Raw genomic sequence first — 13,014 nt, 5'->3', positions numbered from 1 at the left:
TCTTGCTAAAACTAACGATGATACCAAAGTCATTTCATCTTTGAGGGGTCCATCAGCACTTAATGCCAACACAGAGAGATCAAGATGGATCATGTGTCTTATAGAGCAGAAGTGGTCTCTTCCCAGCAGAACCTGAGCTGATGATGGTGGAGTCTTTTTAGATAAGAGGAAGGGTGACATGATTGTCCAGGACTGATAATTCAAAAGTACACTGGGCTGTACATCCATCATTCTGTAATCAGACTTATTCTCAGCAAAGAATTCATGTTTAATATTTAGCATTTATCTTACAGGAGTTCAAAAGGTAGTTATAAAAAAAATCTTGAGTCACAAATATGAGTTGAAATTATAAAAATAAAATATATATATATAATTAAGGTAAGTTAAGATTTTGTTTTTGTTATTATTATTTTTTTTTTAATAAGTTAAATCTTCTATTCAGCAAAGATGCATTATTAAAAGTGAAATCAAAAAGACATTCCATAATGTTACAACATATTTTTTTCTTGCATTCATCATAGAATCTTAAGAAAATGTATCAGTTTCCACAATAATAAGCAACACATGATAATAATAATAATAATAAGTTGTTTTGAGCATCAAAGCATTCAAATGATTTCTAAATAGAATACAGTTATTTTAAATAATAACAATAATAATAATAAGAAAAAGAATTCACAATATTACTGTTTTATTGTATTTTTATTTATTTATTTATAAATGCAGCCTTGGTGAGCAGAAGAGATTTCTTTTAAAAACATTTTTATTTTAAATTCACTATTAAACAGTAGTCTACAAAAACTATTTTAAAACGAGTTGGTGATGTTTAAATGAGCAATTTAAACTGACTTTCAAAACTTGGATTACTTTACATCAGTTGATGATAACGAATTCAGAGGGCCATACGGGGCCTAACCCGGGCCCCGGATCTTGTCCCCTCCTCTTTGAGCTATTTAAGTGATAATCTGACGACTGATAGATTTGTTTTCGACATCCCATGTAGGATCTCCGTACTACTATAGCGCAGCCACACGGGGAGCAGGAACGGTTGCTACTGCGACTGCCTCAGCTTATGACCGCCACTGACCAGCCCGACAGAGGAGAGGAGGAACGGCGAAGGAGTGGGCCAAACGAAAAGAAAGAGGAGCGGGAATGGATTGATAGCAGCCACACAAGAATGAAAAGAAGTGTATGAGGAGCAGGAAGGAGAAAGAAGGTGACGATGTTTTCCTGCCAATTACAATCAACGGTCCAATCTGTAGCTTCAGCCGACGTGTCTAACTTCTGTTCATTAGTGTAAAATACACACTCATTCACCTTTATTCCTGTGGTCTCAGCTCACACTAAATCTGTCATCTTCTGTCATTATAGCCTTGCTTATCCTATAGTCTTTGCATCTCTATGCAGCCTGTTCTTAGAGATGATAAGGTGTTAGGAATCAGTTCCAGACAATCTACTAGTGGCAGCTTGAGATGACCTACATGCATTTTTTTTTTTTTTTTGTCATTTTGTTATCTGTGTGAATGTGGCATCATAGTCTGTGGCAGACTAAAACCATGAATTGTTTTGGAGAGAACCTAACGTATAGAGTGAACGGAGATTTAATAGAGCTGGACAGAAAACTCAGGTCGGAATATTGGCATTATTTGCATTAAAATTATCCAGCATTTGCTATCAATCATGGGACACTTCCACTTGAAAATGTAGCGTAATTGCGGTAGAGATCTTACTGGAAGATGCTGAAATGTGATGCACAAGAATATCTGAGCCCTCGGTTCTGATCTAGGAGTCGTTTAGATGTAACAGACTCCTTATAAACTGAATTACATGCAAGTTTAGCATTAGCCGCGATGCGATGGCTAAACAACGGGACTGTTGTGTGATTCAGTCATTGTGTAATATGGTGGAAAATAGCAGCATCATTTAAATATTTAAGCACTGTTGTCATGAATAAGAGCATCAGTATTTTAAAGACTCCTCTCCTTCCTCTATGTAGATACATATTATTTACGTATGTACAGAATACCCTTATTCAACTGTACATTGGTAAAATTTATAGCTATTTATGATGGAGAGTAATATATATAAATGTGTGTAAAAGTTTACTGCAGACAAATGCTTCTGCTAGCTAAAGGTTCTCTTGTTAAACCCCTGATGTTTCATTCCAAACACAAATCAGTTGCAATCAAAAGAGTTTGCTGGCATTGAATCACTGACAAACTTTTGTAAAGTCGCTCTATTTTAGAAGGGGAAAACCATTAGCGATGCTAACTCTTCCCTAACAGGAAGTGATGTCATACTGTCTGTTCCTTCAAATGGTCTCTTTAACCTCCCCAAAGATGCTCTTCAGTAGTGCAAATAGACACTCTTAAAAGCACAAAATTAATCAACTGTTATCTAGAAATTGCTTTTATATTTAATTTTTTTCATGCTCGTTCTCTCCGAGCGCATTTTTTTTATTGCCTTCATCCATACTGCGCCGAGACAATGCATGAGACCAAGGTGGAGGCCTTACCAAACTCTCTATGTAGCAACATCATGTCTGAGAAAACCTGTACATCTATCACTTACAATGACAAGAGCTTTCAATATCATTGTTGACTGATATATTGATATCTAACTTTAGATTCTAGTAGATGAGAAAAGACAAAACGTGTGCTTTATTTAGCTATTGTCTGTGATGGGTGTTCCCAGTTTTTGATTTCCTCGCTTTTTATTTCAATACACTGTGCATTAGCTTTCGAAAAAGGGGAACACTGTAGTTTTAGTAGTGAGTCGCAAGCACCAAACCTTTGATGTGAAATAAGAAAAGAAAAAAAAGACAAATCTATGAATATATATATATATATAGAAGTTGATAGTTTATGTTTTTATGTTGTTGCTCTGTACTGTAAAGTAGTAATAGGTTGTTTGTAGATCAAAAGTTGCACGTTATGCAACTCTAAAGAAACCCTTGATGCCGTTCACCACTAATGACTACTGGTGAACTTTGACCTTTAAAACTTTAAGTCAGAGGCATTATGAACCTGAAGTACACCAGCTGAAATCAAGGACAGTGCCTTTATTTTTGTACCGAGTCATCCAGAATAAGTCGCTAAATAGCAAATGTGCATGCATTTCGTAATGAGATCCCAGCTTGATGCCAATGCCACATCCCATAATTTTTAAAAGCGTTTTTTTACATGCTAATTTTACAATCTTATAAAAACTAAAAAAAACTCATAAAATCCATTTAAATCAATTTAAAATCAAATTAGAAACGACTATCAAATATAAAACACTGGCCTATATATACAATATTGTAACCGCTCCCCACCAAAATAGAAGAAGGTGAGAAGTAATTTACACTTATAGCAGATATAATATGATTCAATAAACACAAAATGCACAATATCAAATCCTGCTGCACCAGCAAAATCTCTTTCTCTTTTCCCATCCCAACTCTATTTTCCTAACCTCTTCCTCCAAATGCCATCCAGATTAGAAATTCTTCAAGTTGGACGTTAATCACCTTTGAAAAGATTAAGGCTGTGTGATTAAAACATAAATTTTGTTTAATTGCACCTTTTAAGTTATAAATAGCTTGCATAAAACAAGTTCAGACAAGTTCATTTAATTAGCCCTATGTTTTCTCATTCACTCTCATTCGCAAAAAAGTGGCAAAATAAGTACCCGGCTTCAAATTGTACTTTAAAACAAAGTAGTTTACTCCCTAAATATGGTTTCGTAATGACTCCATATTTAAAATACATTCCAAACTTAAGGCTGTGCGTCATAAATGAAACGCATTCATTTACTAAACAACCCTCAGTTTGTTGTCAGCATCCCACTGTTTTCCGCACTTCAAATAAAAAAATTAGAATAGGTGAGTACAATGCAATTTGACTTCATTTTCCAGATGAGCTAAATTAGGTTCACGATTTGAAAACGGGAATATTCTGTATTCTATTGATTCTAAAATTCCTATGTGTGTCCACATGACAATTACAGGTTTCCCAATGGGAAAAGCAGGCTTTTTAAAAAAACAGAGGACTTGGTTATCACCTTATAGTGGCCTTCTGTGTACAATCGAAAGCTCCTTCTGTAGTTTCTTTCCCAAGGGGTTCATAAGTATTTTTTACACGGTTTTTGAAGTAAAGATGAAAGATTTTAAGAAAGTTTGAAACATTTTGACGAATTTAATATCAGTTCAATTCAAAGGAAAAAGTCTGACCAATAACACATCTGTAGCAAAGTATACTGTAGTGATCATTACAAAACTATTCAAATTATGAAATAACCAACATGACAGAAAGAGGAAGGCAATAGATATTTGCAACGAGTAAATTAATGAACTGCTTCTTTAAGAAATGTGTGTGTTTTTTATTGAATTTTCTAGTAGTAACAAAATCTTGGTGTTTTTCTCTACGTGTCGTGTGTTGTCTAAATATTTGAATGTATTTACTGCGGAACAAAATTTGCCAAAGATATCATGCCGCTTGATTTCATTCTTTTTGGTTCTTTGTGACTTATTTCTTCATTTGATTAAAATCTGTTGCTGGAAATAAATGTGATTTGATATGGATTTTCTAATGGAATTATATTGTTATTGTTATATTATTATTATGCTGATGATTTCTGTTTGTTTGTTTCATTGTTGTTCAGGATTATTCAATTGTTTGGCATTCCTCCAAATCCTTGAAACAGGGTCGTACGCTACTGTGCATACGAGTGAATGTTGTTTGTGAATTATCAATTAACGTATGGTGTTATGTGAATCTAAGAAGTAATTATTTGTAAATATTGGCCATAATTTTATTGGTTCATCAGAATAAAAGTAATTTTTTAAGTTCACATGTTGTATTAGTATTGATCAAAAAAGGTTGACTTTCATCAAAATGGTCTTACCATATTTATACAGTATTTTTCGGACTATAAGTCGCACCTGAGTATAAGTCGCATCAGTCCAAAAATATGTCATGATGAAAAAAACATATAAATCGCACTGGTCTATGAATTGCATTTATTTAGAACCAAGTACCAAGAGAAAGCATTACCGTCTCCAGCCACGAGAGGGCGCTCTATGTCTTCAGTGTAGACTACAGGAGCACTGAGCAGCATAGAGCGCCCTCTGACGGCTGGAGATGGTAATGTTTTCTATTGGTTCATTTCTCTATGTTCATGTCAAATTAATTTTGATAAATAAGTCGCACCTGACTATAAGTTGCAGGACCAGCCAAACTATGAAAAAAAGTGTGACTTATAGTCCGGAAAATATGGTATGTTCATTTAACACAGAGGGTATATATATATATATATATATATATATATATATATATATATATATATATATATATATATAAGAAGGTTTTTATTCTGAAACTTATCCTTTAACATGGGGGGACAATGGACCACATGCTGTGTGCGATACAACAGCAACACACACACACACACACACACACACACACACACACACAAGGAAAACAGCTTCAGCCCAGCTGGATACACACTCAGCTCCAGCTGGGATTTGGTCAAGTGCCAGTTCACCATGTCTCACACACACATTCAGTAACGGTCTTGGGTCACTGCCCGAATACCTAGTTTGCCAGGTTGGCACTTGGGTGCATTCCCAGATTAGGAGCACAGTGGCAAACTGTGATTTCCTTTAGAGCTTGAGTTTCAGCCAGATAACATGATGAATGAGCACTTCAAAACAGAGGAGTCCCTCAGGTGTGTACGTTGGTGCCTACAGTGGATCACCCTCTTCTAGCGGCACTTTCAAAAGCTCATTATCATCTGGAAATTACACAAAACCTTATACATATCTCCCACATTATTGAGCCAACAAACCTTTTATGATTTCTTACAGATATTCACTGAGGGATTACTTAAAATATAATGGGCATTTACCAAAGCAATGCAGTTAAGCAATGTTGTATTGTGAGAGCTGCTATAGCAAGGAATGGTGTCCCTGATCAGGCTGTATAAATTACAAATGGATCAAAATTGGTCAACACAAGCTCATTAAGACACAAATATTTTATATTATTTAAAGTACATAAGGTATCCTTTATAGAGTGCATCAAATATAGTAAACTAAGGCTGGAATTCAAGAAATGTGTTTTTGATTAGCTCTATATGCACTGATCAATGTAACTAAACATGTTTATTAAACCGGTTAATTGATATGGATCACTTTTATGATGGCTTTATATACTTTTTGAAGCTTGAACATTTTGGTTGCTTGTGATGTTATGTTCACACAGCAACTCAATAAACAAGGAATTAATATTGTTCATAACATTTTTGGCCAGTTATGTGCTCTGTAAACTAAAATACTTTTGAACAAAGCAAAAGCGGATCACGCTACAGTAGTGATACTTTGTTTCTGAATGAATCAGTGTTTTAGTTGAAAAGGTTGAGGAAATGATTCAATGACTCAATCACGTGTTAAAATTCTCATTACACAGTAAATCATGACGTGCATTTAAAGTGCTCATCATGCTTTAGTAAATGTGGAGGGGGGAACCATATATGGATGCTATGTCCACATTATTTAATTACGTCCATCCACCCCACACAAGCCTAAAGACACAGGAAACTGTAATTAAGAGCATGCACCAACATGAAGATAAACTGAACTTTAGTCAACAGACTAAAATGGATCATCCGTGTTGGACAAATTTTCTTTGCCTTTATTAGACTAGCTCCTTCAAGCCTGATTAAATGAATAATCATGACATTTTTATTTTTCCCTGTCTATTTTATTTGCTCTTGCTCTGTGTGGAGAGCGTGAGTGGGAAAGATAGCCATTAGAGGGCCAAGAAGCCATGCAAATTAACGTCACTCACAGAGCACAGAGGTGCTGGTAAGCAAGAGTCTTATTAAGACGGAGGAGCAGACGTGCAGGTGAAGACACTTGCAGGAACACATAGACATACACACACACTTACACAAGGACTTGTTCTCTCTCCTGCATACACAAGCCAACACACAAACACACTTAAACAATCAGAGGCACTTGATTACTAAGAGTATTCACATGCTGATGGCCATGAGTGAGCTTTGGGCGAGAATAAAAGGTGAAAAGCCATTTTCAGCAAAGTGAACTTCCTACAGTAATTAGTTTAGAGAAGTATTAGCTCTTATTAAAAACTTTTTATATTGCTCAAGAAGCTAGCCGGTGTTAAAGGTCTTTCCATATATTCTGCAACTGTATGATAAACAAATTCTCTGGTAAATTAGAAATTAGATTTTGGAAGAGGGCAAGTAATGGTGTTTCTTTATTGTGTTTGCAACATCAAGGTTGTGGGTTTGATTCCCAGGGAGTGCATGTGCTGATAAAAAAAGAAGAAGCAGAACTTGAACGCACTGTAGCTTATGGATGCCTGTTTCTACATCTGCAAAAATAAATAATACATTAAAAAAAAAAAAAAAAAAAACATTTGTAGTCAGAAAACTACTTGGAATGATTAAAAAAAGTGATTAAAATAATTAATGCTATAATTACCTTTATACTATTAAATATTGTAAATGTATTATCCAGGTGGAATTCAACCTGGTTTCCACTTCGAACTAAAATTCTACTTCTACTTGCAAAAAGTGTGCAAAAACAGACAAGTATCTCCAGTGTCCATGTGTCTCTAAGAAGTGAAAAATGTAGATGGATTCCATCGTCATCATTTGCTGATGGGATATCAAGGGACACACGTATTGTGGTATAATAAGACATTACTTACATGAGTGGCCATCGAGTGCTTATTTAAAAAATGCACATTAGAGTAAAAGTTTTGCGAACATTTGTGTGCACAACAAAAGGTTAAAACAAATGTTGATCTAATCGTCTAACTAATGCTCCAGTGATTTGTACAATTTCCTCGTCTTTTCCTATGCCTGTAAAACTGACACTCATGACGAGTTGGAAAAAAACGGAAGGAGAAAAAAGAGGAGGGAAGTGAGCTGACAGGCACAAGACCCTCTCATCCAGCTGTCTGACCCCCCTCCTGGCTCTCTCTCTCTGTCTCTGTCTCTCCCAGAGGATTTGTCCTTCTGGTCTCGTCCATGATGAATGGACCTGTCGAAAGAAACTCATCCTAGACCCAATTAGAGACAGAGAGAGGAAGAGAGACAGAGACAGAGAGAGAGAGAGAGAGAGAGAGAGAGAGGGAGAGAGACAGAGAGATGGGGGAGAATGAGCGAGAGTGACAGCGAGAGAGAAAGAATCCCAAACACAAGTAAGCTATGCAGGCAAGAGCCATATTATTTTAGTCTATACTCACTTTCGGGGTTTCTAAAGACAGATTTACCCCATACTGACAAATCTCATACAACACAGCAACCACAGTTTCTGCCAAAATACCATACAGTTACTACAGCAGGGTGTTCAAACTTCTTGATGCCAAGGACTGCTAAAATCTGAAGATCTACAGGTGATTCCACACCAAAAATATAAAGACAATCATATTTTTTTTTCATGCAACATTCCTTAATTAAGCAATTTAGGTCATTTAGAAAACAATGTATGGAAATATAGAATATAGAGTTTATGTTGTTTATTTAAACTGCACTGAAGCTAAAGCAAATGTGCATCATATCTGCACACTGTTTGGGTAATTTTGGATTTATAAACCTGGAAAAAAAACATTACATTTACATATTTTTTATTGAAACAATAAATGTTTTATTATTGTTACCAGTCTTTGGAAGGTCAAACAAAACAAAAATAGCATTAGTACATCCAAATTCTGAAAATGTAAAAAAAAAAAAACTTTATTATATTGAGCTGAAACTAGAACTTTGACCATCCTAAAAATACATATTTAATAAAAAAGAAGATAAATCTTTTATTTTACTTCTCAAATGTTCTAGCACTAGCACCACATTGGGACCCCCCAGGGAATCACGGACCCATTTGTAATTCTTTTGCATTTTTAGCGATTTAAACTACTTTTACCTTCAGATGTCCGAGAGGGAGGTTTTTTCAGACTGAGCAAACCTCTCCGGACAATTTCCCCAAAGTTAAGCTAAACTTTGCTCTGGCTTTTGTTGTTTTGGCGTGTTTGTTTCCTGCTTAAAAGCGGAGACTGTGTGAGTGTGTGTGAGTAGTGTCCTGTAACTCAAAGGCACACACACCCACACACAAAAACACACACAGCTCTGAAAGAGGTCTTAGGACTTTAACCTTGTCGGTTTAAGCTCTAATGTTAATGACAAGGAGAGAAGTGTGTGTGTGTGTGTGTGTGTGTGTGTGTGTGTCTGCACGCGTGTGTGAGAGAGAGAGAGAGACAGACAGAAAAAAAGAAACAGAAAGAATATCACCCAAAGAATTGGAGAGGATTAAAAGATCCATCCTTTTTAACCAATGTTAAAACAAAAGGATGAATACCCTGTAAAATCTTTTCATTCATTAATGGTCATAAAAAAATGTGAAAGGAATATAAATTCGCAATACATATAATTGTATAGTAATTTTATTTAATAGGAGATTCAAACAGTTTTTTTAAATAATAGAAATGCCAGAATATATATTAACACAAACATGAGAATGTGTAAATACTATACTCCAAACTTTTATATATATTTTTTTTTTCTCTGTTGGTTTTTACTCTAGAATCGTTACATTATAACATGTTTTACCATTATAGTATTTTACCATTATAGTATACTATGCACAGAGAGAACTATCCCAATCTCCTGAGGATTACAGCCACTAAACAAATACATCAAGACTGAGAGAGATGAAGACCTGGAGAGTACATAAGAAGAACAGATGGAGAGAGAAAAGGTTTAAGATGGGGCCAGACAGATAATGAAAGAGTGAAAATGGCTGAGGAGGGAAAGAAAGACAAAGTCATTCAATGGCTAGAGCGAGAAATGTATAGATATAAAGAGGAGAAATTAAGAGAGAGAGCAAGAAATTTGAGAGAAATGGAAAACATACCAAAAAGAGATGGAGGAGATTAATGTGGAAGGTAAAATTAAAGATAGACAGTCCAGAGGAAGTGATCAGACAAAACGGACAGAAAGAGAGGGTGAGAATGGGAGTCAGTGACCAGGAGAGAGGGAGAGAGAGAGAGAGAGAGAGAGAGAGAGAGAGAGAGAGAGAGAGAGGATGACAGCACAGTTAGGGTTTTAATTCTCTGCTTGATTAAGTCCAGTCTACATGATAATGAGCAGTTTCAATGTAATACATCTTTATGATACACTGACACACACACACACACACACACACACACACACACACACACACAACCACCACCACCACCCAAGTTCACATTGATAATTTCTCTTTTCACAAATATTCTGTGCAACAAGTAAAAAGAGTTTCATTGGTCATCATATTTCCTGGTTATATCCTATTATTATAATTTTTTTTTTTAAATTTTATATAATGTTAGTCAAAAAGTCCACCTTGTCTCTAAGCCCTGGAATAAAGAGGAACATTTCTATGCAAGTGTGCTTTAGTTACTTGTGAGCTGCAGGGTTTGACAAGGGTGCTTCCCCATCCTTCAATAAAACGTTTCACAGAATGTGCTGCACAAATTCTTAAACCCAAAAGAGAAAGTCGTCATTACTCTCATGTTGTTCTAACTTGTAACTGATTTTTATTCTCCAGAAAACTCTCCTGTGCGCTTTCCAGCACTTCATACTCCAGTCCAGTAGGTGGCAGAAATGTTTACCATGCATCAACATTAAAAGGGCAATCACTGACACAACTTTGTTTTTTATTTAGCATTGAAATGTACTGGCCTAATATATACTGACATTTTCACCAAGTCAGACATTTCATAAATAATCTCTGAGAGTCATATAGGTTTGGAACAACATGAAGACAGAAGATAAAAGTGTTTTCCATTTTATTTAGAGGATGGACTGAAATAATGTTAAAACTAATATTTCATGATGCTGGTGCTACACAAGGATTAACAAACTTTTCCACTTATATTATTCCTAAACACCAAGAAAACTAACTATAGAAAAGCGTCTAGATTGTGAAAAAGAAATGCTCTTAACTTTATTAAATATGCATTAGTAGTGTACATTAAATCTTAAAAGTAGAATTAAAAAAAACAATAACTTGCAGATAATATGAATAAATGAAATAGACTTTAAAAAAGGACTATTTTTTCTAACAGTTTCTAACACAAAAGTACACTTTTTCTTTTTGAGTGCTCTTTGTAATTATGTCAAATTAAACCTTTAAAGTACTCTAAAATGTTTTAGTCTTTTTTGGCATGCTTTCAAAAGTACACTTGAATTTAAACATTAGGATGCAAATAAGTCCAATTTAATGTATATATATATATATATATATATATATATATATATATATATATATATATATATATAAAAAACTCAATTCAAACAAATTGAAACTAACACAAGTGTCTGAAAACATTGCATTCAATTCACACTTAAGTGTACTGTATTTTTTTATTTATACAATTTCTGTAATGAGTAACTCTTTTTACAAGTATGCTAAAGTGTACTTTATTTTAAAAGGGTATCCTACTTCTTAATTCAATGTGACAGAAAAGGTGTCATAGATTTGTGACAATTATTTGTTCATGCATTCATCTATTTGCTGTTAGAAGCCTTTGCCTGTTGTTAATATCTCTTAGTCTGTTTGTTTAACTAATCTTAATCTTGCTCTAACAGCGGTTTCTTAAATAGACAAAGAGCATGCCATTGTCCTGCACTGCTGGCATATTTGCCAATAGTTTCCTCAGGCTGAAAAGACATTTTGGCATGAGAATCAAACTCTTCATTTGTTCTTCAACCACAGGAACCATTCATCCGTTTATAAAACAACACAGCGAGTAATTTTTCCCATCGGAGACCTCACACGCCGTCATCTACTGTACATGCCCATTAGCTCCAGGTCTCTCTGTGTGTGTGTGTGTGTGTGTGTGTGTGATGGGAGCCCACATGTCTGGAATACAAAGTCCCCTAACGAACAGGCATCTGACTGCAAGAGACATCAGTGAAAAGCTACATTTGTTAAAACTGAAGGAGGTAATTGGAAAGTGAGCTGTCACAGTGCAGGCGCCTTTCTAAATCTGTCAGATTCGTTAATCGTAATGAAGAGAAACATCACTGGCATCCCAGAAAACACACAGACACGCAGACGACGGGACAAACACATGTTCAGCTCATTACGTTTAGCTTCTCAATGGTGTGTTAGTGAGAGTAATGCTGGAAAAGACCACACTCTTTAGGGTGGGACACGCACGGATATAACATCAAGTTCAGCTGTTGTCCGAGATGTTCATGTCTTTCTGTCTTCAGTCACAAAGAAATTAAGGTTTTTGAGGAAAACATTCCAGGATTTTTGTCAGGTAACAGATAGCTTCAATAGATAAGACCCTTATTCCTTGGGTGGGATCGTGTAGAGTCTTTTGAAGCTACACTAAAACTGCAATTTGAACCTTCAGCCCATTCGCCTCATTGAAGTCCATTATATGGAGAAAAATCCTGGAATGTTTTCCTCAATAACCGTAATTTCTTTGTGACTGAAGAAAGAAAGACATTAAGATCATGACATGGAGGTGAGTAAATGATCAGGAAATGTATCTTCCATAAGAGAACTAATCCTTTAAGATATAAAACTCCACAAACCTTGCAAAAGAAAATTTTTGTGGTTGAGCTTCAGCCTTTCATCTCCTGCACGGATAAATTTAGTTCCTTGCCTGAAAATATTTGTTAAAAATTTAGAAAAGATGTTACATGTGTCATTTCGGTAAATTAAATGAGACCAAAACAGGCTCAAGATAACAGGATAGAAAGGGACACAAGTTGACTAATTAGACAGGTCAAATGTTCATTTGGTGATCCAGTAGAATATATGTATCATTGAAAATAGTCCAGCTACGCACTGCAACAGTCCGTAATGAAATTACACAATTCAGCTAACGCTACATAATGGACTCACGCTACTGTTAAAGTTACAATTAGTTATATGAAATATTTTAAACGTCGAGTAAGGAAGCTTTAGTATTAAATTCAAAGCTGGTAGATCTCATAAAAACCAAAGAC

At 35.3% G+C, this 13,014-nt stretch overlaps 1 protein-coding gene across 3 annotated transcripts in view; it reads left to right on the top strand.

Moving 5' to 3' along the window:
• Positions 1-4,833, top strand: part of LOC127958938 (paired box protein Pax-5) — a 41,223-nt gene extending 36,390 nt beyond the window's left edge. For all 3 annotated transcript variants that reach the window (XM_052558091.1, XM_052557983.1, XM_052558041.1), the window contains exon 11: positions 1,004-4,833. In XM_052558091.1, the coding sequence (XP_052414051.1) occupies positions 1,004-1,086 (83 nt within the window). In that variant the 3' untranslated portion in view covers positions 1,087-4,833. The remainder of the gene's footprint in view (positions 1-1,003) is intronic.
• Positions 4,834-13,014: the final 8,181 nt, after the last annotated feature.

Source organism: Carassius gibelio, chromosome A1 (assembly GCF_023724105.1).
Source record: "Carassius gibelio isolate Cgi1373 ecotype wild population from Czech Republic chromosome A1, carGib1.2-hapl.c, whole genome shotgun sequence".
NCBI classification, from domain to species: domain Eukaryota; kingdom Metazoa; phylum Chordata; class Actinopteri; order Cypriniformes; family Cyprinidae; genus Carassius; species Carassius gibelio.
The sequence above is the reverse complement of the archived record's forward strand: the minus strand, read 5'-3'. Positions and strand labels throughout refer to the sequence as shown.